Source organism: Phoca vitulina, unplaced genomic scaffold (genome assembly GCF_004348235.1).
Source record: "Phoca vitulina isolate PV1807 unplaced genomic scaffold, GSC_HSeal_1.0 scaffold31, whole genome shotgun sequence".
NCBI lineage: Eukaryota > Metazoa > Chordata > Mammalia > Carnivora > Phocidae > Phoca > Phoca vitulina.
The window spans coordinates 8,090,550-8,116,222 of record NW_022589734.1 but is presented as its reverse complement, the minus strand read 5'-3'; the positions used below and the strand labels follow the sequence as shown (position 1 = coordinate 8,116,222).

General features: G+C 38.3%; 2 protein-coding genes across 3 annotated transcripts in view; one reads left to right on the top strand and one right to left on the bottom strand.

Moving 5' to 3' along the window:
- The window catches only part of RIOK1 (RIO kinase 1), a 31,145-nt gene extending 28,043 nt beyond the window's left edge, over positions 1-3,102 (bottom strand). For both annotated transcript variants that reach the window (XM_032424848.1, XM_032424847.1), the window contains exon 1: positions 2,803-3,102. In XM_032424848.1, coding sequence (XP_032280739.1) covers positions 2,803-2,873 — 71 coding nt within the window. In that variant the 5' untranslated portion in view covers positions 2,874-3,102. The remainder of the gene's footprint in view (positions 1-2,802) is intronic.
- A 179-nt stretch (positions 3,103-3,281) lies between these two features.
- CAGE1 (cancer antigen 1) overlaps positions 3,282-25,673 on the top strand; it is a gene marked incomplete at its 3' end in the record, with an annotated part of 49,059 nt that continues 26,667 nt past the window's right edge. Inside the window, exons 1-7 of the mRNA XM_032424734.1 lie at positions 3,282-3,407; positions 5,488-5,684; positions 8,851-8,938; positions 12,556-12,995; positions 15,441-16,502; positions 23,140-23,286; positions 25,447-25,557. Coding sequence (XP_032280625.1) covers positions 3,395-3,407; positions 5,488-5,684; positions 8,851-8,938; positions 12,556-12,995; positions 15,441-16,502; positions 23,140-23,286; positions 25,447-25,557 — 2,058 coding nt within the window. The remainder of the gene's footprint in view (positions 3,408-5,487; positions 5,685-8,850; positions 8,939-12,555; positions 12,996-15,440; positions 16,503-23,139; positions 23,287-25,446; positions 25,558-25,673) is intronic.

Genomic DNA, 25,673 nt, shown 5'->3' with positions numbered 1-25,673 from the left:
TCCCCATAAACTCAACACCAGATTGTTTTTCACTGTGCCATTCCCATTGTTTGCTTCTTCTCCAGGTCCTACTAAAGAAGAAGTACATCCGGTATGAAACCCACATCTGCCTTAATGAAGTTAGGATTTACACTGTCATTTTCTCTGCTGAATGAATGGACTCTGACCAGTACACCAGACCTGGCTCTAGGAAAACCATTTGCAGATATGCCTTAAGGGGGGTGGGGAGGGGAGCTTTTTGACAAAATTTGAGAATAAGTCTAAAGCAGCCTTACCTTGAACTCAATGCCACTCCAACAAAAGGAGATGTATCAAGATTTGTGTCACACAAAGAACTTCAGATCACCCTTGTTTGTGAAGGGAAGGAACGGTGAACACAAGCACCACAAATGAGAGAGGGAGTCTGTGTGTAATTCAGTACAAGAAGTAGTGAATTCTCAAACCCAGAGAACAGGCCCAGAGTAAAGGGAGCACAACCAATAGGGTGTTTTCCTGCCATGTGAAAATTCACATCAAGTGCTACCATATCTTCTTAGTTATTCAAGAGAAGCCAGAAGTGTGGATTTTTATGTTATATCTCCCACTTAACTGGTACATTTAATTTTAACAAAACACTGTGCATACCAAACAAAATATGTCTGCAGGTCAGATTCAATAGAGGTACTACCAGTTTTGACCTCTCATGTAGAGAACAAAGACAGGAACCACATATAACAGCTGATAATGTGAACTACCATCTTAAAGACCAGAGTTTAGTAAATTCAGATGATCAATCCTGATTATTAATTAGCAACAGCTCGCAGGGCTCCAACTCTCCATAGATATGGGTGGGAAGAAAATAATCATTACACATCTGCTATTTATATTTACTATGATTTTTGTAAATACAATCCTTAATTTGATCCTTCAATTAGAGTGGCATGTTTAAGTTATACTTCATTTCTACCAGAACTTCTCAACCTCGGCTGGACAATTTTTTATTGTGGAAGGTCGTTTTGTGCCTTGTAGGATGTTTAGCAGCATCTCTGGCCTCTACCAACCAGATGCCACTATGCAATCCCCCGACCTCCCTGTTGTGACAAACAAATGTCTCTAAAGATTGCCAAGAAACCATGGAGTGTGGTGGGGTCACAAAATCCACTGGTTTATCTTCACAATATCCAATGATGGATGGAAAACCAGTGAACACTCATTACCGTTAACTACTCGCCAGCCACACTGGGCTGTTTCATCTTCCTACTTCTTCCCTAAAGCCTTATATATGCCTATCTGGAATGCATTTGAAATAAAATCTTATTTCTCTGGCTAAATCTAATGTAACCTTCCAGTACTAGCCTATGATCATTTGCTCAGGGAAGTCTTCCCTATTCCTCACCCATTTTTCCTCTATACTACTTACCCAATTCTAATACAAATATCTATTGTCTAATTATTTAATGTTTCTCCTCCTACCATGCAAGCCCTGTGTCAATCAAGGTGATGTTTACCAATGTATCCCTACCCACTAACATTAGATCTGACACATAGAAAATGATCAACATATATTTACTGAAAAAATCCCCAACTGATTAATAAAATCTTCATGTAATGAATCCTTACTGTGAACATAAAGTAAAAACCATTTATTTGGAATTTCAAAGGACTCTCATGCTTCATGTAGGAGTTATCCTTAATTCCTTTTGCCTCACAGCCCACATCCAATCCACCACCAAATCTTGCCACTTCTTACGTCCAAAATCTAGCTCCCATCATGTCTGAACTGAATAAATTTTTTTTTAGAGAGACAGTGCAAATGAGTTGGGGTGGGGGTGGGGTGCAGAGGGAGAATATTACGCAGATGTGGGAACCCTGAGATCGTTACCTGAGCTGAAATCTCAAGAGTCAGATGCTTAACCGACTGAGCCACTCAGGCACCCCGACTTTATCAATTTTGAACTGCTTCCACTCATACCCTCCAAAACCATCCTCTCCCTAATAGAGTAACTCCTTTAAATCATAAATCACATTATGTCATTCCCCTGCTAAAATCTCTCCTATGGCTTTCTATTAAGACCTAAATATGCCAACTCCTCAACACTTACAAAGCTCTACATGATCTGGCCCCTTCTCACTGATCTGGCCCCTTCTCACTTCTACATCAGTACCTAGCCATCTTCTCAACTACTCCTGTTGTGCTCTAGGTACAATGGCCCGTAAATCTTCCCTTCACAGCCAAGAGAGATACCAACGTTGGGCCTCGCACTGATGTCTCCTCTTGCTGAACGGCTGTTCCTTCTGCTCTTCTTGTGATTAGTTCCTTTTTGTCGTTCAGATCTGGACTTAACTCTCTCCTGACACTGTCATTAGTCTACCAACTGATTTTAATTATTTGCATAGTGTCTAATATCTGCTTTTTGGGTTTTTTCTAAGTAACTCTAGGTACTCAATTGTCAGTCCGTCCCAAGTAGAAGGTAAAATTCAATGACAGCAGGGACTTAAGTCTTGTTCATCACCATCTCCAGCGCCGAGGTCAGAACCTGGCATACAGGTGCTCAAATATTTTTTGAACGCTGAATGCAGTTAAAGAGCAAAAATCTATGCTCCTAGCCGCTCCCCCCAACTGTGCCTGTCAGCGATGCTAACTAATCGGGGACTCCTCTGACAAGTGGCTTTCATTAACTCTGCCGCAAAGTGGGATAAAAGACCCGGCTGGGATGGAGAAAGAAGCGGAACAACTACCGGTCTCCCTCAAAAGCCTAACGGGGCGGCGGCGGAGGAGACAGCAGAATCCCAATGGAGTCACAGTGTCCAACCGGCGCCCACCTGTCGGAGGAATCCGCGTCGTCGAACTGCCCCGGGACCACCCGACTCATCAGCAGCCGCCGGTAGTCCATGACGGAAGCGCGCAAAGCCCCGACGCCCCGGGAGGCCGTCCGCCCAGCGCTGGGACGGGAACCGCACAGAGACAGCCCTACCCGCTGACCACCAAACCGCCTTTCGGCAGAGGCCCGCCTAGCAAACTACTCAGAAGCCCCTAAGCTAAAAGGGAACGCCACGTGCTAAAAGGGGACGCACTTTCAACCCGAGGAAGCAAGCTCTCCCCGACCGGAAACTCCCGCCCGACCGGAAACTCCCGCCCGAACGGAAGTCTCAGCCCTGCCGGAAGTCCCCCCCACAGCTTCGCCTAAGGGGGCGAGGGGCGGGGACGAGGGCACGGGAGCCCGGCGGGCGGAGTACCCGGCCGAGATTGGCTGGCGCGGCGGGCTGACGTCACACAGGTCGTTCCAGCCCGCCTGCTTGCCTTCTGCTAGTTTTTAAAGGCTTTGGGTGGGAGAGGCCTAAAAGCGTTCTTCCTCCCGCAAAATCCCGTGCCGAGGGAGGAAGGACGAAATCCTTACCGCGGATCCAAGAAACTATGGACCCTGGAAGTGAGCACACTTTTTAGACTTAAGTTTGGTGCTTTGCTTTGAGGGGAAAATAAGATAAGTGATTTTAGAAAGTTTGTCATACGACTGAAAAAATTTTAAAACAAAACTAGAATTTTGGGTGGTAACTCCCAATGACTTTTTTAACACCCATCTTAAAACAGCGTTAGACTGTCCTGGAATATCTATCTAAATATCTGTATAAATATTTTTAAAAGTGTGGCATAAATCTGGTAAGGACAGAATGAAAATGGAAAGCTTAACTTAAAAAGTAAGCTGACAGACTGTGCCATATGAACAAAGTTCTAAAAGTGTAACTGGAAGTTCTAGACCATCAAAAAAATTTAAGAAATAAGGCTCTTGCCTTTTTCTGCATTTGGAAAACAAAGATTTCTCAGATTCCCTTCATCACAGCCCAGGCAGCATTTATGTGTTTGGAAGATGGAAAAGGTGAGCATATAGTTGGGCCTTTCACTAATCCCAGCTAGCCTGCTTGACTCACTGGCTTTTTTATACTTCCAGTGATGACATGATTTTGAAAAAAAAAAAAATCAAGCCTCAAAAAATTATTCATTAATTCGATAATTCAATAAAATAATCCAGGCAAATGGGTAGTGACTGTAGATTGAGAAGTTTTAATAGAAATCAGTTATTTATTTTTTTTTTTTTTTTATAATTTTTTTTTTTTTTTTTTTTTTTTTATTCATTTGAGACAGAGAGAGAGAGAGCAGGAGCAGTGGGGAGAGGCAGAGGAATAGGTAGAAGCAGACTCCCCACCGAGCAGGGAGCCCGACATGGGGCTCGATCCCAGGACCTGGAGATCATGACCTGAGCTGAAGGCAGATGCTTAACCATCTGAGCCACCCAGGTGCCCCTAGAAATCAGTCATTGGACTGCAGGATTCATTCAATCAATATTGACTCTGTGAGCGACGTTGCTATTTGCCGTAAGGAGTACTGAAAAATCATGCATGGACTCCTCTGGAGGCGTTTATAATCTACTGGGGCACTGGCTGGCTCCGTGGGAAGAGCATGTGACTCTTGATCGTGAGTTCAAGCCGTTTGTTGGGTGTAGAGATTATTTAAATAAATAAAACTTAAAAAAAAATCCGTCAATACTAACACCCTTGAAAAGGTGGCAAATACTAAAACAGTAAAATGAATAGCTGCTGAATTGTGATAGAGATTTAGACACAACAACATTGCAGGAATTTTAAACATAGATGAATGGGTAGATAGGAAGATTTCAGGAGAGAGAAGCATTTGCCATGTCCGACTGAAGTAGTAAGAAGCATGATCTATTTACAGGGAAGTGAGCCGGATCTGACTAGAACAGCGGAATACTGGATAGGTAATGTGGGTCCAGGCATGGGAGACCTAGAAAGTCAAGCAGAAGAACTTGGACTCCGTGTAATTGGACATCCTTTCCACTCCCTTCCCTGACAGACCTGAGGAAGTCACGAGAGTATGGGCCAGTGTGATGATGTAAGAGGTGGAAAGAAAACATGGGTTGTGAAAAACATTTTTAAAGGAGGAATGGACAGGACTTGGTAACTGGATAGCCCAGACGATGAGGTAGAAGGATACCAAAGGTGTCTCCAAGTTTTCAAATCCAAGTGCCTGAGAGAATAGTGTGGGATAGGAAAGTGGGAGAAAACTGATTTACAACGTTGGATTTGATTTGATAATACATAATAGAGAGTATCAAGTAAATAGCAATACAGTATTTTGTGGAACCTGATAGTCCTCTGATAATATTTTGTAAATATCTTTTAAGTAACTGAGAGGTCCCTTCATCTTCTGGGTCCCAAGTCTTTTAGGAAATTATTGGATAGTAGCCACATATATATTGACTTGTTTTTGTCCAAATCGGTATTTACTACAACACAAAGTGACCATGGTATACTCAAACTAAAAATTTTTATTTTTCTAATAACCTGACAATGGACATTTAAAAATTTAGGACAATGAATGTTGCTTTCTTAATGCAAGGAGAGATGGGGGAGGGGAACCCTTTGTTTGCATATACTAATAAACATTAAAATTAGGTTGTTTTTTAAAAGAAACCTTCCATCATTCAACAGTTAGGAACAAGGACTGTCAAAAAGTTTGGTCATCATCTTCAGATCCTGTGCATTTTGAAATGGATGTTTCTCATGAAAAATTAGAAAGCATGTCGGGAGCAGAGGCCGTGAATCTCAGCAATCTTTCTCAAGACTTAACCCACTCAAATTCTCCCTTCTATATGGAAACCAGCAGTACCACTTCAAACTTGCCTCAGGTGTGCATTGCTTATAAGTTCTAGGAGGTACAGATATATTCAGCTTTCACATTGTCTTTCATACAAAAATCTCCTCAAAAATATGAGGAACAATAAAAGAATTTCCAGTGGAGGCTCAGAGGAGGGGAATACTGGGTTTGGTTTTCCCAGTTCCCTTAGTGTACAAAGAAAGAGAGAATTTTACAAATAGTGTTAAAACTGATCCTTTCTAGCCTCCATGTGAAGTCTTAAGTGTGCAACCAAGGGACATGGCCATGACAACTCAGTGACAGGGGCAGGAAAAGAGTCCAAGGGACTGGACATTTGATCTAGAGCATATTCTAACATGTCAGCATGCAAATGATTCAAATGTCATTCCTAATGGCATTGACAGACCCTGCATGTAAATGATTTTCTATCTTAAGGAAAATTCCAAGTGCCCTTTCTCACAAAATAAAAGATTATATTGTCCCAAATCATGATGAATATTGTTCTAAATGTTTCACAATTATTAGCAAGTATGTAAATAATAGGAATGAATTAGGTTGTGCCATATGTAATTTGACTTTGTTCAAAAATGGACAAATATTGGCAGTTTCATGTGGATTAGCCCATAAAATGGCATAACCTATCTACAGGGCTATTTAGCGATAAGAAAACACATTTTATTTTTAATTCTACCTCAAGGAAGTATGAAAATGAGATATGTTCAGAATTACCTTTAATAAATAAACATTAGGGGTGCTGATGAGCTCAGTCAGAAGAGCATGTGACTCTTGATCTCGGGGTTGTTAAGTTCCAGCCCCAGGTTGGGTTTAGAGATTACTAAAAATAAATAAATAAATAAACTTTAAGAAAGGTATCATTTAAAATAAATAAGTAAACATTAGAAGCAACCTAAATTTTTATCAGTAGGGACCTAGTTAAATTATTTCACAGATTTACAGTGGATATGTAAACCTTAAATATGGTAATACAGATACAGAGTTGACCCCTGAACAATGCGGGGCTTAGAGGTACCGACTCCCCTCACAGTTGAAAGGCTTCATATAACTTTTGAGGCCCCCCAAACCTAAGTCCTGATAGCCTACTATAGAGCGGAAGCCTTAACAATAACATGAATGGGCGCCTGGGTGGCTCAGTTGGTTAAGCAACTGCCTTCAGCTCAGGTCATGATCCTGGAGTCCTGGGATTGAGTCCCGCATCGGGCTCCCTGCTGAGCAGGGAGTCTGTTTCTCCCTCTGACCCTCCTCCCTCTCATGCTCTCTGTCTCTCATTCTCTCTCTCTCAAATAAATAAATAAAATCTTTTAAAAAAAAATAAAAAACAAAAAAACAAACAAACAAAAAACAATAACATGAATGGTCAATTAACACGTTTTGTGTGTTATATTTATTATATACTGTATTCTTATAATGAAGTAAGCTAGAGGAAAGAAATGTGATTAAGAAAATCATGAGGAGTGGGGGTGCCTGGGTGGCACAGTTAGTTAAGCATCTGACCCAGTTTCAGCTCAGGTCCTGATCTCAGGGTTGTGAGCCCGCCTCAGGCTCAGCCCTGAGCATGGAGTCAGCTTAAGACTTTCTCTCCCTCTCACTCTGCCCCTATCCCCTGCGCTATCTCTCTCTCTCTACCCCCCGCTTTCTGTCAAATAAACAATTAATTTTTAAAAAGATTTTGTTTATTTGAGAGAGAGAGTGAGAGAGAGAGCAGGGTTGGGGAGAGAGAAGCAGACTCCCGGCTGAGCAGGGAGGCCAATGCAGGGCTCCATCCCAAGACCCTGAGATGCTTAACCATCTGAGCCACCCAGGTGCCCCTAAACAAATTAAATTTTTTAAAAAAGAAAATCATTAGGATAAAATATATTTACAGTATTATACTGTATTTATCAGAAAAATCTATGTGTAAGTGGACTTGGGCAGTTCAAGAACAACTCATGTTGTTCAAGGATGAACTGTATATTTGTTGATGTAGAAAGATGATCATATAGCTTCTCCCTGGGTAATGGGCTTTTGAGTGTTTTTACTTTCTTTTTTAAAAAATAATGTTAAAGATTCTTTTATATAATGATAATTTTTATCATATTTTCAATTTAAAAGAAAATTTTGTTATAGTGTTAATCAGGGTCTAACATCTTATGTATCAAATTATAAAGAACGAATTCTTAAATTATGTAAAGAGGTTCTCTTTCTTGGAATTCACTGAGTATTTTGTTCTTTATAAAGAATTTATAGACTAAAGGAACAAAAGGCATATTTTAGTTAAAAACACTATTATCATAGAAAGCTAGAGTTAGAAGTGAGCTCTGTATTTGACAAATAGTGGAGTTCCAAGAAGTTTGTGTAAATATAACATCAATACATGTGAATAATGCTATTTTATTTTTTAAGTATATTATTCTTGATACTTTTAAAATCTCATTAGCAGGAATGGTCTAAATTATCAAGGAGTCTAAAAAAACAAATTGTTGTAAAATATAACTCAGTTTTTCTCATACTTGAGGTACATTCAATAAGTACAACAATGTAAGAAGAAGCATGATTGAATAGAGGTTTGTAACCAGATGACTTTAGTAAGAGATACAAATTTTTTTAGAGCATCCTCTAAGTCTCACATACTTGATACACTATCCATGATTAAACCAATGCTTTCCTCAAACTTTCAAAATACTTTCTTTAATATCTTACTTATACTATTAATTTAATTCACAAAACCTTTTATCCTAGATAACATTAAGGTAACTTTGAGAATAAGCCCTACATGAATTTTTTAGATTTCTATCTATTGCAATCATATTTCACCTCATTACTGGAACCCTGGATCTTCACTGTCAAGACCTGAATAACAACTATCCTCGTAGTTGTTTAGACCAGATTTAGCAAACTTCAAAGGGTGATCAGAGATATATACATTATCATACATCCCTACATTTACAGTAACATGATTTGACTTACCAAAAAACCAAAATATTAAAATAGCAAGATACTTGTTTAATGTCATTTAATATCGTAACTCCATTAGCATGGTTTTACTAAAAAGGAGTTCAGATATACAGTAGGAAAGGGTACCAGAGTACATTCTACCCATGCAACAAAAAGTTACATAGCAATGCATATACATGTTCAGAAGAGGCTTATGATATTTATTTGAAGTATTAATATTAATGCCTTTTTTATTATTAATACAGAATGAAATAAAGAATGCTGAAAGGGAAGATGAGTCTAAATTCACACATTGCGAAGAAATTTATGGCACACTAGATGATTGGTTAGGTGGTGAGTATCTCTTTGTTGGCAATATGCAGAGAAACTAAGATTTTTGTGTGTGTGTCCTATGATAACAGCAATAATAGTAATAGCCAGGTGCTAATATACACTTTATATGCATGATCACATTTAATCTACAAACAATCCTATGAAATAGGGCTTTTTTTTTCTTTTTAAATAAGGGTTGTTTTGTCTCTATTTTACAGATGAGAAACATGAGGCTCAGAGAATAGCTTGAGAAGTACAAACCATAAGCAACACATTTGACTCCACTAAAATTTTTAAAAATTTCTATATGACCAAATTATAATCCAGAAAAAAAAAAACAAGACTCAGACTAAGATACATGCAATATGTACATTGACAACAGTAGTATCCAAGGTTAAAACTCCAATAAGAAAGAGACATATATAACTCGATAGAAAAACAGGCAAAGAATATGTATTAGCTTGCTAGAGCTCCCATAACAAAACACTGCAGACCAGGTGACTTCAACAATGGAAATGTATTTTCTGACAGTTCTAGAAGCTGGAAGTCCAAGAACAAGGTGTCAGAAGAGTTGGTTTATCCTGAGACCTCCCAGATAGCCGTTTTCTTGTGTTTTTACATGGCCTTTTCCCTGTGCCTCCCTGGTGTCTTTTCTTCCTATAAGAACACCAGTTATATTGGATTAGGGCCCCAGTTTTATGACTTCATTTAACCTTAATTACCTCTTTAAAGGCCCCATCTCCCAATATAGTTACATCCTAAGGTACTGGGGGGTAAGCCTTCAACACAAGAATTTTGAGGAGATACAATGCAGGCCATAACAGTATCTAATAGGCAGATCACAGAAACCTGCAAGATTATTAAAAAGACCACAAAATTCCATTTCATACGTATTAGTTTAACTTGCCTGGAAGGATGTAGCAGAGCAAAGAAACTTTTTTGCTATTGGTGGAAGTATAAACTGGTACAACCACTTTGGAGAGTAATTTTGCAATGTCTAGTGAAGTTGAAAATACATATTTTCTATAATCCAGCAATTCCACTTTGAGGTATATACCCAGAACCTAAACAAAAATTCTTAGTGTACATTGAAACATGTATAAGGATGTTCACTGAAGAATTGTTTTTAATAGCAAAATTAGAAACAAATATCTAACAAAAAGGAAAGAAAGTATAATCCTTCAGTAAAATTAACTAGATCTACATGTATTTACATGGCTAAATCTGAAAAGCAAAATTTTAAGTGAAATAAAGGCTTTCATGTGGATATACATTTATATTTTTATATGTGATATATAGGTTACAAATATAATTTGATTCTAATTACATAAAAGTTTAAAACACGGAAAATAATACTATATTTCCACAGTTCACCCAGGGTGCTGCAGGATCTTTTGAAATATTTAGGAAACAGTGATACTTGACGTCTTTTGGACCCCACAAACCAGTAACTTGAGATAGTTCACTATTTCAATGTAAAACCATACTATAACCCTTTCTATAAAATATTATTTGCAAAGCTGGGTTTTTGGAGGTTGCTATGATAAAAAGCAAGTATTGTATGAAAAGCAATGTGGAGTAGAAAGTGAGGGTTGATGTCATCCTATCTGATTCCAAGATTTGAAACATGTGGTACCCAATAGTGCATCCAAATAGTAAGTTTGGTTGTATAAGAATGATATAAAACATTATGTTTTTCTTTCAGTTTATGTATATTTTTGAACATCTACTAAGTTAGGGCAAATACTTTATTTGAACCTAACTATTTAATAAATGGAACTCTTAGGTATTTCTTTTGGTCTTTTGGTGCTGTGTGTAATTACTGAGACAGTAAGATGTCACAAAATGAGAAATTCTGGGAAGTTGATATATATTATTTAAGGGACATGAATGAGTAGTAAAAGTAGGAAAATATGGATGGGAAGAATGAATACATACCAGCTTCAGTTCATCAGTAGTTATCTCTGGGAAGGGGGAAAGGAGGGAATTGAGATAGAAGGGACGCATCATTAATTTTGTAACACTTTCTTTCTTTCCACTTTACCTTACTTGCTTCTGATTTTTAAAAACGTTTTAGGCCTGGATCATTTGTCATGTTGAGAAACAGTATAGCATAGCATTTAGAAATAGTATTCTAGGTGGCTAAAATCAACAACACAGGAAACAACAGGTGTTGGCGAGGATGCAGAGAAAGGGAAACCCTCTTGCACTGTTGATGGGAATGCAAGCTGGTGCAGCCACTCTGGAAAACTGTATGGAGGTTCCTCAAAAAGTTAAAAATAGAACTACCCTATGACTCAGCAATTGCACTTCTAGGTATTTATCCAAAGGATACAAAAGTACTGATTCGAAGGGGCATAGGCACCCCAATGTTTATAGCAGCAATGTCCACAATAGCAAAATTATGAAAAGAGCCTAGATGTCCATCGACAGATGAATGGATAAAGAAGATGTGTATATATACACTGGAATATTACTCTGCCATCAAAAAGAATGAAATCTTGCCATTTGCAACAATGTGGATGGAGCTAGAGCATATTATGCTAAGTGAATTAAGTTAGTCAGAGAAAGACAAATATATGATTTCACTCATATGTAGAATTGAAGAAACAAAACAGATGAACATAGGAGAAGGGAAAGAAAAATAAGATAAAAACAGAGAGGGAGGCAAACCATAAGAGACTCTATAGTTAGGGGAACAAACTGAGGGTTGCTGGAGGGGAGGTGGGGGGGATGGGCTAAATGGGTGATGGGTATTAAGGAGGGTACTTGTTGGGATGAGCACTGGGTGTTGTGTGTAAGTGATGAATCACTACATCTATCCCTGAAACTAATACTACACTATATGTTAACTAACTTGAATTTAAATTTAAGAAAATAAAAAGAAAAGAAACAGTATTCCAGAACTGCAGCTGCACTGCGTACCCACTCTGTGACCTTAGGCAAGTAAACGACTTAATATCTCTTATGTCTCAGTTTCCTTATCTGTACAACAGGGATGATAACAATGCCTAGCTCATGAGATTGTGAGATGAAACAAGTTTCTACGTGTTTATTATTATTCTATTGTGCTTTTGTAGTCTTTGGAAACATATTGAAAACATTTTAAAATTACAGTATGACAAAAGAATTTTGAAGATATCTTACTTAGGATTGGTTGCAATGGTATTTGACCAGAATGACTATAACAAGCTTTTTTGTAGCAGTCATGTGAGAACTTCCGGCCCCTGTGTAAAAGTGGTTCTGTTTTGGGTTTTGTTTTTTTTTTTTTTAAAGATTTTATTTATTTATTTGATAGAGAGAGACACAGCAAGAGGGAACACAAGCAGGGGGAGTGGGAGAGGGAGAAGCAGGCTTCTGGCAGAGCAGGGAGCCCGATGCGGGGCTCGATCCCAGGACCCTGGGATCATGACCTGAGCCAAAGGCAGACGCTTAACGACTGAGCCACCCAAGCGCCCCGTAAAAGTGGTTCTGTTTTGTTTGCTAGCACAGAGTCATGCTGAAATCCACTCAATAAAAAATGTTGTAATTAATATAATTTAAATAGACTCCAGCAGTTTCATAAATGTAAATATAACTGTTAACATATAAGTTTATGGTCAGCTAATTCTTATTTCCATCTTTCTCTTTCTAATGAGATGTCAGCATTGGAAATGATTCACAGAACTTACTAACTCAGCCAGTTGACACCAGCATCTCCCCCTTCAGGCAATTTGAACCCATTTGCAAATTTCATCTGAGAGAAGCATTTAATAATGAAATGATAACATTTCAAAATCTGACAGAAAGCTTACCTTACATGGAGAAACCAGAAATGCAAAGTCATGTGTATAATTGTGCAAAAGACACCAATATGAAGGAAGATTCATTTAAGGAAGAAGATCCAGTGGGAACTGGCACCTCCGCAAATGAAGACCAGCTTGCTCACGAGTGTGTCACACAGCCTTCTAGAAGCCCACCTCTAGTGCACAGCGGTGGAGAGACACTGACATTCATGGAAATGTCACTGCCTAAAAGTGCTTCTGTGGAGTCTGCGCTCAAACCTAGTCAACCTCAAAGCTTCTTGTATAAGGAAAAGGTACACAGAGATGTTGAAAAACCATTTTACAAAGAGAATAGCTTTAACCTCTTTGATCTGAGAGCCAATGATAAAACAGAGGAGGTAAGATTTTTGATGGTCAGTATAATTTGTAGAGTGTTATATGTGCTTTCCAAAAAATATATATTTATATATACTTATATATATATATATATATATATTTATATGTTTTATATATATAAAATCTGAGACATTTCCAAGTACTGCTAGATAATCTAATCAGCACGAAGGACATTGCTTCTCTGGGGAAAATGCCTTCTGAGAGCTTAATCAATTTAGAAACAAATTCTTTCTAATAAAATCAAGTCCACATGTGAAGATTAGCTCTCCCGAATGATAATTTCTTTGAGGATCAGGGCTCTGTCTTGCTCATCCTTTTATGTATCTTAGCATCTACCTAGTGCCTTGAATATAATGAATTACGTTTGGTGAATCAAATTGGCTGGAACTCAGTTTACAGTAAGGAAAAGGTTGAGAAGAAGAAGAAGGAGAGAGACATTAGGTCATTTGACAAGAAAATCTTAAAATTTTTCTATCGAGGGATTTCTATTGACAAGCACAAAATATTAATTTTTCTACCAAAGTGAAAATATTAATTTGTCTTTTGACTTATTCTTTCTGGGCACACATGTAGTATCCTAAGAACACTGAAGATGCCAATAGTATAAATCCTATGTACTCTCTGAAAATTTTTATAAAGTAACAATTTTAAGAATTGGTATGGGCAAATAGATAATAATCCAGGAATAGCACAAATAGTACTTTTTTATTGTAAGTCTGATGAAAAAAATCTATGACTATTATGTTTCATTTACAAAATGAGCAGTTTTTTTGTTCATTTATTTGGAAGCAGTATGTAAAAGAACTTTATTTCCCTATGTTGATTCTGCAAAATGACATTTAAAAAACTTGTTTAATTAGTGTTTCTCAAGATTGCTCCTTCCTATTTCCACTGCATTTAGTCATTTATTCAGCCAATGAATACTTTCAGGAATCTATTATGTGCTAGACCTTGTACTATGTGTTGGTTATATAATGGTTTAAAAAAATGCAGGTTTTGTCCTCATAAAATAACACCTTAGTAGAGGAAATTCACATTAAATAATCACACAAGTAAATGTAAACTTGCAACTATGGTAAGTGCTATGAAGAGTTATATGAAGTGCATGTAAAATGTATGTTGTGTAATACTACATATAAGCTATAAACTGCAAGTATGATAATTGTTGTGAATAAAATGACAGGAATCTTACTGTTCCTGAAGTAGTGGTAATTGAGCTGAGCTCTGAAGGATGAGTTAGGAGTTAATTAAGTTAACTGTGGGTGGGATTAGCATTCCATGCAGAAGTAACATGTGCAAGAACCCTGTGGCTTCAGGGAGCATGGCACCCACTAGGACCTGGCGGGAGCCCAATGTTTTTGGATCAAAGGTGGCAGGTAGTAGATGAGGATGGACAGGTAGCATGGGTCAGGCATCAAGACCAGACATTGGAATCTTGTAGGCCTCGGTAGGGATAGTTGTCTTTATCCCAGAACAATGGTAAACTGTTAAAATATAGGGGTCTAGTATCTCTAAATTCTAGAAAGTTATACAGCCCACCCCTGCAGATGTCTTTTATGGGGTTTTCTATTTTTTAAGATTTTATTTATTTATTTATTTATTTGACAGAGAGAGGGAGAGAGAGAGAGCATAAGCAAGGGGAGCAGCAGAGGGAGAGGGAGAAGCAGACTCCCTGCTGAGCAGGGAGCCTGATGCAGGACTCGATCCCAGGACCCTGGGATCATGACCCGAGCCGAAGGCAGATGCTTAACCGACTGAGCCACCCAGGCACCCCCTTTTACAGGGTTTTAAATATCATATTCATTTGAGCATTTTCTTACTACAACTTATTATCCTTTTAAAAAGCCCCCAAAACCTGTATTGTGGGAGAAAATCAATCACAAGGCATGTTCATCTGACATTCTTACATTCACAGAAGTCATAGCCATGAGATAATGATTTAATGAGCAATAAAAGAAGTCTTCATTCAAAAGAGGCCTCACAGACTCTAGGGTAATTGATAAATTTGTTTTAATTCATTTGAAGTCAAAGAAAGTACCTCACGTGTGTTCAGAAAATTTCGTATCATAGAAAGTTGGTGAGAGTATCAAAGCTGAGTTTTTCTTCTGAAAAAGTAAATGTGATCCATACCTCTATCATATATCTACTGCTCTGCTGTGCTATTGGGTGCCATATATACATTTAGCAGTTACTACTTAAGTATGTTTGTCAAGTAAGTATTATTATTGGAAGCAGACATTATCATTGCTCTTTTATAGCTGAGGAAAGCAAACTAGAGATCTAGGATTTAAGGCCAGCTGTATATGATTTCAAAACTCACCATCTTTATACTCTTTTTCACACTTATGTACTCTAATTTACAGATCGCAGTGTCTTCAAAAGGGATACAGAGCTTTGGGGATGTTCCTGAGATGCCAGTCTGTCACCATAAGGAGGTCGCCATGCGGGACGTGGACAGGCCAGGGACGGCCTCACCTTGGTCTCCTGCAGGCATTTCTTGGAGTGGTGGAGCATCGCCGGAGGACAGCAAGATGCCCGACCCGAAGCAGAGCTTGGAAAGCTCACAGCCTCTGGAAGAGGACATGGCTTTAAATGAAGTCTTACAGAAATTACAGCACACTAACAAACAGCAGCAGACTCGGATCCAAGACCTGCAGAATAGCAACAAGTATTTAGAGAAGAAGATTGAAGAACTACAGAAGCAGACTACCAAACAGCAGGTGTTCATGGACATCATAAATAAGCTGAAGGCCAAGATGGAAGAATTAATTGAAGACAAATACAGAGTGATGCTAGAGAAGAGTGACACTGACAAGACGCTGCAGAATTTGCACGAGGTCTTAACTCATACCCAAAAGCATCTTCAGGAAGCTAGGAATGAAAAGGAAACCTTACAGCTGGAGCTCAAGAAGATCAAGGGCAATTACGTTCACCTACAGGAAAGGTACATGACTGAAATGCAACAGAAAGCTAAAACTGTCAGTCAGTGCCTAGAGATGGACAGAACCCTAAGCGAGAAAGAAAAAGAGGTGGAGAAGCTGCAGCAACTCAAGGGGGAGCTGGAAAAGACCACCACCTCCACTCTGGATTTGCTGAAAAGGGAGAAAAAGGCCCAAAAGCAAGAGTTCCTGTCTTTACGTGAGGAATTTCAGAAGCACAAGAAGAAAAACCTGGAAGAAAGACAGAAACTGAAATTGACACTCAAGAAGCTGATCATTGAAGTTAGTCATTTGCAGCTCCTATCTGATACCGAAAAGGCAGAGAACACCCAACTCCAGCAGCAGGTCACGGAAGTCAAACAGGAAAACGAAAGGCTTCGGCAGCAGGTGGCGAGGAGCCAGGAGCAAAATGATGTCCCCTCTCAGTTTGAGACGCCTTGGTTAACGGAGCATGCCGGGGAAGCGGTAACGGCGGATATCACAAAGGTATCGGCACAAATTCGGAATCTTGAACGCAGAATTTCATGAGTTGCTAATAGTCTGCTGATGCACATTTAGAGACCACACTCACATTTGTTGGCAGAAAGAATTATTAACGAAAAGAAAGAGAATGGAAAATGTACCACAGGTTTGGAGAAGTTTCTCCGGTTCTTGGGTACTCAGATTAAAGAAGGGCCATTTCTGGCTTCTTGTGACTATTTTGGTAGAGGTGAAAATTAACGTGGGAATTTTCTGGGTACCTCTGATTGATCATCTGAAGCACCACTTAAGAAAGGATCTTTTAGGTGGGGATCTCAATGTTTTCATGCCACATCTGCCTAACAATGAAACTAAATAATGCAATTTCATATTTGGTTTACACGGTCAAACAAACCTATGTTATATCACATATTCATTTTGTGACGTTATAAACTTTGTGATTGAGATGTAATTGACATATAACATAGTTTCAGGTGTGTAGCATGATTTCATATTTGTATATGTTGCAAAATGATCACCACAATAAGTCCAGTTAACATCTGTTAAAAACAGCATGAGAGCCTCATATCAATAGGTTTGGAGAGGCTGTAATATGTATTCTCTGCAGTGCAAATGGCTTTCTTGGCAGACAACCTGGAAGTGATCCTTTTCACAAGCCAGAGCATATCTATTTCAGTTTTGTAGGCCTGTCTTAAAATATTTATAGTATAACCTTTTTAATTCTGACTACTTAGAAAGAAGGCTAATCTGAGCTAGGAAAATGTATTTTTATTTTAAAACTCTTATAACTTGAGCTGATTGTGTTCCCTTGAGGATGTCCTTAGAGGACTTTTTTTCAGGAATCCATAATTAGTACAAGTATTGTTTGCAAGTAAATAGTTCTATTATTTTTTAATGATTCTCAGGAAAATATTGTTCTCTTATGTTTAAAAAATTATCTCTGTAATCTTTCCTCCAGAAAGAAATCAGGATTATCTAAACTAGTGCTCCTCAAATTTGAGCATTCATCAGCCTCAGCTGTGAAAATGCAGATTTCTGGGGCCCGCCTCAGGGTTTCTGATTCAGTAGGTGTGCCATGGGGCCCAAGAGTGCGCATTTCTAACAAGATTCTGAATCTCCCCAGTGCCCTGGGCCAAGGGTCACACTTTTGAGAACCGCTAACCTAAGCAGAGATAACCTTAAGTCATCTTAAGGGTCTGTATTTTGTCTTCCAAAATAGCTACTAGTCAAATCATGACAAATTTTGTATTGGTAAACTCTGAATGAATTAGTACAACTGTATAGAAGTTTATCACAGTACATTATTTTTTTCTTGAGCTTTCTTTAAAAAAATAAAAAGTAAAGTTCTTTGTTTTATCTTGATGAATCAATTTCTTTAATATCCCCAAATCATCTTTACTCCGCTTTTAGTTTTGCTTTTCATGAATTCTACGTATATTTTCTCAAAAGTGTGGTCTGGTGGGTCTATGAGGTCAAGGTATTTTCATGGGAATAGGAAGATGTTATGACCTTGCCACTCTCATTTTTTTCACAAGTGCTTCCCGTGGAGTTTTCTAGAAACTGTGTGTCATTCATTGCTTTTATGTCTGACCAATGTATGAAGCAGATGTGAGAATTCTGCTATCTTCTATGAAGTCAGCATTGCAGATATTTACAAAAATGTAAACAGTGCTACTCTTTTCACTAATTTTTTCCTTTGGAAAATGTGGTAATTTCATATTAAAATTGTTATTTATATTGACACAAGGGATTTATTGTTATTTGAATGGATTAGTAAGCAAATAATTTTTAAATGTTCTCAGTCGTAATTTCTAATACAATTAGTAGTGGTAGATAGAACCCCCATAAAAAAAAAGCCTTTTAGGATTCTCAATAATTTTTGAGTCTATAAAGGGGTCCTGAGAATCCAAAGTTTGAGAACCACAGTTCAGAGTTGTTTTTTTTTTTAAATAAATATTAACATTTAGCTCTTCAAATTTGAGTGCCATGTTTTTAGGGCTGCTCAGAGGTTTTTGGGTTTTTTTCCCCTTTTTTCTTGTGTTTTTAAAATTTAAATTCAATTAATTAACATATAATGTATTATTTGTTTCAGGGGTACAGGTCTGTGCTTCATTAGTCTTACATAATACCCAGTGCTCATTACAACACATACCCTCCCAATGTCCATCACCCAGTTACCCCGTCCATTCACCCCCCTCCCTTCCAGCAACCCTCTATTTGTTTCCCAAGATTAAGAGTCTCTTATGGTTTGTCTCCCTCTCTGATTTTGTCTTGTTTCATTTTTTCCTCTCTTCCCCTATGACCCTGTGTCTTGTTTCTTAAATTCCATATATCAGTGAAACCATATGATAATTGTCTTTCTCTGATTGACTTATTTTGCTTAGCACAATACCCCCTAGTTCCATCCACATTGTTGCAAATGGCAAGATTTCATTTTTTGATGGCAGAGTAATATTCCATTGTATATATATACTACATCTTCTTTATCCATTCATCTGTCAATGGACATCTGGGCTCTTTCCATAGTTTGGCTATTGTGGACATGGCTGCTATAAACATTGGGGTGCAGGTGCTCCTTCGGTTCACTACATATTTATATTTGGGGTAAATTGCTGGGTCGTAGGGTAGCTCTATTTTCAACTTTTTGAGGAAGCTCTATACTGTTTTCCAGAGTGGCTGCACCAGCTTGCATTCCCACCAACAGTGTAGGCGGGTTCCCCTTTCTCCGCATCCTCGCCAACATCTGTCATTTCCTGACTTGTTAATGTTAGCCATTCTGATGGGTGTGAGGTGGTATCTCATTGAGGTTTTGATTTGGATTTCCCTGATGCCAAGTAATGTTGAGCACTTTTTCATGTGTCTATTGGCCATTTGTATGTCTTCTTTGCAGAAATGTCTATTCATGAAGTCTTTGGCCCATTTCTTGATTGGATTATTTGTTCTTTGGGCGTTAAGTTTGAGAAGTTCTTTATAGATTCTGGATACTAGCCCTTTATCTGATATGTCATTTGCAAATATCTTCTCCCATTCTGTCAGTTGTCTTTTGGTTTTGTTGACTATTTTCTTTGCTGTGCAAAAGTTGTTTATTTTGATGAAGTCCCAATAGTTCATTTTTGCCCTTGCTTCCCTTGCCTTTGGCGATGTGTCTAGGAAGAAGTTGCTATGGCTGAGGTTGAAGAGGTTGCTGCCTGTGTTCTCCTCAAGGATTTTGATGGATTCCTGTCACATTTAGGTCTTTCATCCATTTTGAGTCTATTTTTGTGTGTGGTGTAAGGAAATGGTCCAGTTTCATTCTTCTGCATGTGGCTGTCCAATTTTCTCAGCACCATTTGTTGAAGAGACTGTCTTTTCTCCATTGGATATTCTTTCCTGCTTTGTCAAAGATTAGTTGGCCATAAAGTTGAGGGTCCATTTCTGAGTTCTCTGTTCTGTTCCGTTGATCTCTGTGTCTGTTTTTGTGACAGTACCATACTGTCTTGACGATGACATCTTTATAAGAGAGCTAGAAGTCCGGAATTGTGATGCCACCAGCTTTGGTTTCCTTTTTCAACATTCCTTTGGCTATTCAGGGTCTTTTCTGGTTCCATACAAATTTTGGATTATTTGTTCCAGTTCTTTGAAAAACATTGATGGTATTTTGATAGGGATTGCATTGAATGTGTAGATTGCTCTAGGTAGCATAGATATTTTAACAATATTTGTTCTTCCAATCCATGAGCATGGAACATTTTTCCATTTCTTTGTGTCTTCCTCAGTTTCTTTCATGAGTATTCTATAGTTTTCTGAGTACGGTTTCTTGTCTCTGGTTAGAGTTATTCCTAGAGATCTTATGGTTTTGGGTACAATTGTAAATGGGATCGACTCCTTAATTTCTCTTTCTTCTGTCTTGTTGTTGGTGTATAGAAATGCAACTGATTTCTGTGCATTGATTTTATATCCTGCCACTTTACTGAATCCCTGTATATTCGGGGTGGAGTCTTTTGGGTTTTCCACATAAAGTGTCATATCATCTGCAAAGAGTGAGAGTTTGACTTCTTCTTTGCCGATTTGGATGCCTTTTATTTCTTTTTGTTGTCTGATTGCTAAGGCTAGTACTTCTAGTACTATGTTGAATAGCAGTGGTGATAGTGGACATCCCTGCCATGTTCCTGACCTCAAGGGAAAAGCTCTTAGTTTTTCCCCATTGAGAATGATATTTGATGTGGGTTTTTCATAGATGGCTTTTATGATATTGAGGTACATTCCCTCTATCCCTACACTGTGAAGAGTTTTGATCAAGAAAGGATGCTGTACTTTGTCAAATGCTTTTTCTGCATCTATTGAGAGGATCATATGGTTCTTGTTCTTTCTTTTATTAATGTATTGTATCACATTGATTGATTTGCGGATGTTGAACCAACCTTGTAGCCCAGGCATAAATCCCACTTAGTCGTGGTGAATAATTCTTTCAATGTACTGTTGGATCCTATTGGCTAGTATTTTGGTGAGAATTTTTGCATTCATGTTCATCAGGGATATTGGTCTGTAATTCTCCTTTTTGGTGGGGTCTTTATCTGGTTTTGGGATCAAGGTAATGCTGGCCTCATAGAACAAGCTTTGAAGCTTTCCTTCCATTTCAATTTTTTGAAACAGCTTCAGAAGAATTGGTATTAATTCTTCTTTAAATGTTTGGTAGAATTCCCCTGGGAAGCCATCTGGCCCTGGGCTCTTGTTTTTTGGGAGATTTTTAATTACTGCTTCAATTTCCTTGCTGGTTATAGGTCTGTTCAGGTTTTCTATTTCTTCCTGGTTCAGTTTTGGTAGTTTGTACTTCTCTCGGAATGCATCCATTTCTTCCATATTGCCTAATTGTTGGCATATAGTTGCTCATAATACGTTCTTATAATTGTTTGTATTTCTTCAGTGTTTGTTGTGATCTCTTCCCTTTTATTCATGATTTTATTTGGGTCCTTTCTCTTTTCTTTTTGATAAGTCTGGCCAGGGGTTTATCAATTAATTCTTTCAAAGAACCAACTCCTAATTTCATTGATCTGTTCTACTGTTCTTTTGGTTTCTGTTTCATTGATTTCTGCTATAATCTTTATTATTTCTCTTCTCCTGCTGGGTTTAGGCTTTATTTGCTATTCTTTCTCCAGCTCCTTTAGATGTTAGGTGAGGTTGTATATTTGAGAACTTTCTTGTTTCTTGAGAAAGAATTGTTAAGCTATATACTTCCTTCTCAGGACCGCCTTTGCTGCATCCCAGAGATTTTGAAAAGTTGTGTTTTCATTTTCATTTGTTTCTGTGGATTTTTAAAATTCTTCTTTAATTTCCTGGTTGACCCATTCATTCTTTAGTAGCTCTTTAGCCTCCATGTATTTGTATTCTTTCCAAATTTCCTCTTGTGATTGAGTTCCAGTTTCAAAGCACTGTGGTCTGAAAATATACAGGGAATGATCCCAGTCTTTTGGTACCAGTTGAGACCTGATTTGTGACCCAGGATGTGATATATTCTGGAGAATGTTCCATGTGCACTAGAGAAGAATGTGTATTCTGTTGCTTTGGGATGGAATGCTCTGAATATATCTGTGAAGTCCATCTGGTCCAGTGTATCATTCAAAGCCCTTATTTCCTTTTTGACCTTCTGCTTAGATGATCTGTCCATTGCAGTGAGAGGGGTGTTAAAGTCCCCTACTATTATTGTATTATTATCAATGTGTTTCTTTGATTTTGTTATTAATTGGTTTATATAATTGGCTGCTCCATGTTAGGGGCATAGATATTTACAATTGTTAGATCTTCTTGTTGGAAAGATGCTTTAATTATGATACGGTGTCCTTCCTCATCTCTTATTACAGTCTTTGGCTTAAAATCTAATTTGTCTGATACAAGGATTGCTACCCCAGCTTTCTTTTGATGTCCATTAACACGATAAATGGTTTTCCACCCCCTCACTTTCAATCTGGAGATGTCTTTGGGTCTAAAATGAGTCTCTTGCAGACAACATATCAATGGGTCTTGCTTTTTTATCCAATCCGATACCCTGTGTCTTTTGATTGGGGCATTTAGCCCATTTACATTCAGAGTAACTATTGAAAGATATGAATTTAGTGCCATTGCATTGCCTGTAAAGTGACTGTTACTGTACATTGTCTCTGTTCCTTTCTGGCCTATGTTACTTTTGGGCTCTCTCTTTGGTTAGAGGACCCCTTTTAATATTTCTCGTAGGGCTGGTTTGGTGATCACAAATTCTTTTAGTTTGCATTTGTCCTGGAAGCTTTTTATCACTCCTTCTATTTTGAATTTTTTCTGGATAAAGTATTCTTGGCTACATATTTTTCTCATTTAGCACCCTTGCTCAGAGTTTTTAAGAGTGGTATTTAATTCGCATTTTACTTAAAGAACAATCCAGGGGCACCTGGGTGGCTCAGTCGTTAAGCGTCTGCCTTTGGCTCAGGTCATGATCCCAGGGTCCTGGGATCGAGCCCCACATCGGGCTCCCTGCTCTGCCAGAAGCCTGCTTCTCCCTCTCCCACTCCCCCTGCTTGTGTTCCCTCTCTCTGTGTGTCTCTCTCTATTAAATAAATAAAATCTTAAAAAAAAAAAAAAGAACAATCCAGACTCTTTGTCTTTATCCTGACATGTCTGAATTGTGTACATATAGGATGCAAAGACCATGCATTCCAATTTGTTCATGAATTGCTCACCTGGTGAAGAAGAGAGCCTGAGTCCCCCAGATGTGAAAAGAACTTCTCAGCCCATCTCCAGAATTCACAGTCTTCTGGCTCTGGTAGGACTTCTCAAACCCCAGGTAATTAAAAAAAAAAAAAAATCCATATTTTTTATTGGGGGAGGGAGAAATATCGAGGTCGGACTAAACCAAAGAGTGATCTAAAGCCACAGAGTTTTAGTTATGGGAGAAAAAAATGGAAGACCCTTCATTTAGTACTTTTTACATGTCCTGGAAGCTCTATCAGAGCAGTAGTCTTGTTTTCTGGCTCAGTCTGCGCCTAGTGATTGGTAAGTATTCCCATAAGCGAACTGTTTACCCATTCTAAAATTTAGCTTTGGGCAGAGGGAGGGCAGTAGGGAGTTGTGTACATTGGTGGAATGAAGAACGAAGTTGGTGTCAGGTGAGTTCAAATCCTGACTTCATCATCTCCCTGGCTGTGTGACTTGGCCAAGTGACTTTACCTTTATCAGCTTTAGCTTCCTCTTCCTAAGTAGGGGAAATGATACTTGCCACTTCCCTGGGAGGTAACAAGCACTGTATTTAACGAGAGACCATGTTACAGGGCATGGCATTTGCTAGCTTTTCAAATGAGCTAGTTGTCTTTCTTACTCCTCTATTAATGTCCATTTCTCTGATCTTTTTTTTTAAATTTATTTCAGAGAGAGAGTGAGCATGAGAGAGTATGAGCAAGGGGGAGGGGCACAGGGAGAGGGAGAAGCAGACTCCCCGGTGAGCAGGGAGCCCGATACGGGACTCAATCCCAGGACCCAGGGATCATGACCTGAGCCAAAGGCAGACGCTTAACCGACTGAGCCACCCAAGTGCCCCATTTCTTTGATCTTAAGTGCAGTCATCTGAGCCAAAACTGGGGGGCATGGTCTGTGATGTTCCTGATCCAACACAACGCTTATTTCTATTGTGGTTAGCTAAAGTTTGTTGAATACTAGCATTTATTTAGTACTAGAAACTGAGCTGAGCACTTTATGCAGAAGATCACAAAGTGGTGGCCCACAGACTGTATCCACCTGAAGTTTTGTTTTTACACATGTGAATCTGAATGTGGCACAGACTCTTCTTAGCTACAAACTTTCCCATCCCACTTTGTTCCTTCAAACATTTGCTTACTCACCATAAGCCTTGGCTCCCCACTCCCACCTATGTCACCGGAGGCTGCTCTTCTTTCTGCCTTAATTGCAGCCTGCTGCTTCTCTACCACCGCTCCCAAGGAGGAAATGTGTCCTCAGCCCTCTGGTCGGTGGATGTCATCCCACACCAAACAAATATTATGTTCGCTTGCTCTGTGTCTCCCACCCCCGCTAGAATGGAAGTCTTCAACATCAGAGACTTGGAACGTTGTATGCCCTGTACCTAATACGGGTTAAGCCCTTAATCGGCACTCAGCAAATGTTTGTTGACTTCCCAACCTGTCCTTGAAGTCTTTTAAGTCTACTCTCCCTGCTTCTCATGGGTTATCTCATCCAGTCCTTGTACCATTCTTTGTATTATCAGGCTTTTTTTTTTTAATGGAAAAACTAAAACTAAAACTAAAAAAATAAAATAAAATAAAATAAAATAAATAAAAAATAAAATAAAATAATAAAATAAAATAAATAAAATAAAATAAAATAAATAAAATAAAATAAAAAATAAATAAATAAATAAAGTAATAATAAAATAAAATCATGGAAAAATAGAGGCTTAGAACAGTCAGGTTTCTTGTCCAAAGTCTCATGTAGGGTGAAACGGCAGAACTCGGATACAACCTTAGGCAGTACAACTCATGCACACATTTTTGACCCTGAAGTTATGCATACAGATACCTTCATTCTGGGCACCCTTGAGACATCTGGAGTCTCAGTGTTGTTGAGGATGTCTGATTACTCTGGTGTCAGATATAGCGAGTTGGCTGAAGTTTGGATTTGTAAACTGACCAGGCTAGGCTAAGAGAGGGTGTAGGTGTGTGTGAAAGCATGTATTATTGTTATAGATGAATATTAACTTACCAGAGATTATACTAATCTGTCCCAATAACAACTTATATACAAGTGTGAATCTATAAGAATTCTTTCCACACTAACTCTTTATTGGATGTCTTATGAGTAATTGAAGAATTGAGTTCAATATTTTATCTTTTTTGGTTTGGTCACCTATTCTGGAGATTTTGTGTGTGTGTTTTCTGTCCTCCCTTTAGCTTTACTGAAAACTTTTTACTATAGCTTCTCAAACTGTTACTCTTAGGACATCACTACTCCCGATATTGAACATTTCAAAAAGAGTGAAAAATTTAGTGATACAATGCTACAAAAATTGAAGCACTTCCATCTTAAAAAGAAAGATTTAGATAAAGAGGTACTGTATTTTTTCTTTATTCTAAAAATTGTATCATTTTTGGTGAAAAAAATAATCAAAGAAAAAGGTGACATAAAAGTATAAAGAAATTCTCCAAATTTGGATTTTTTTGAAGA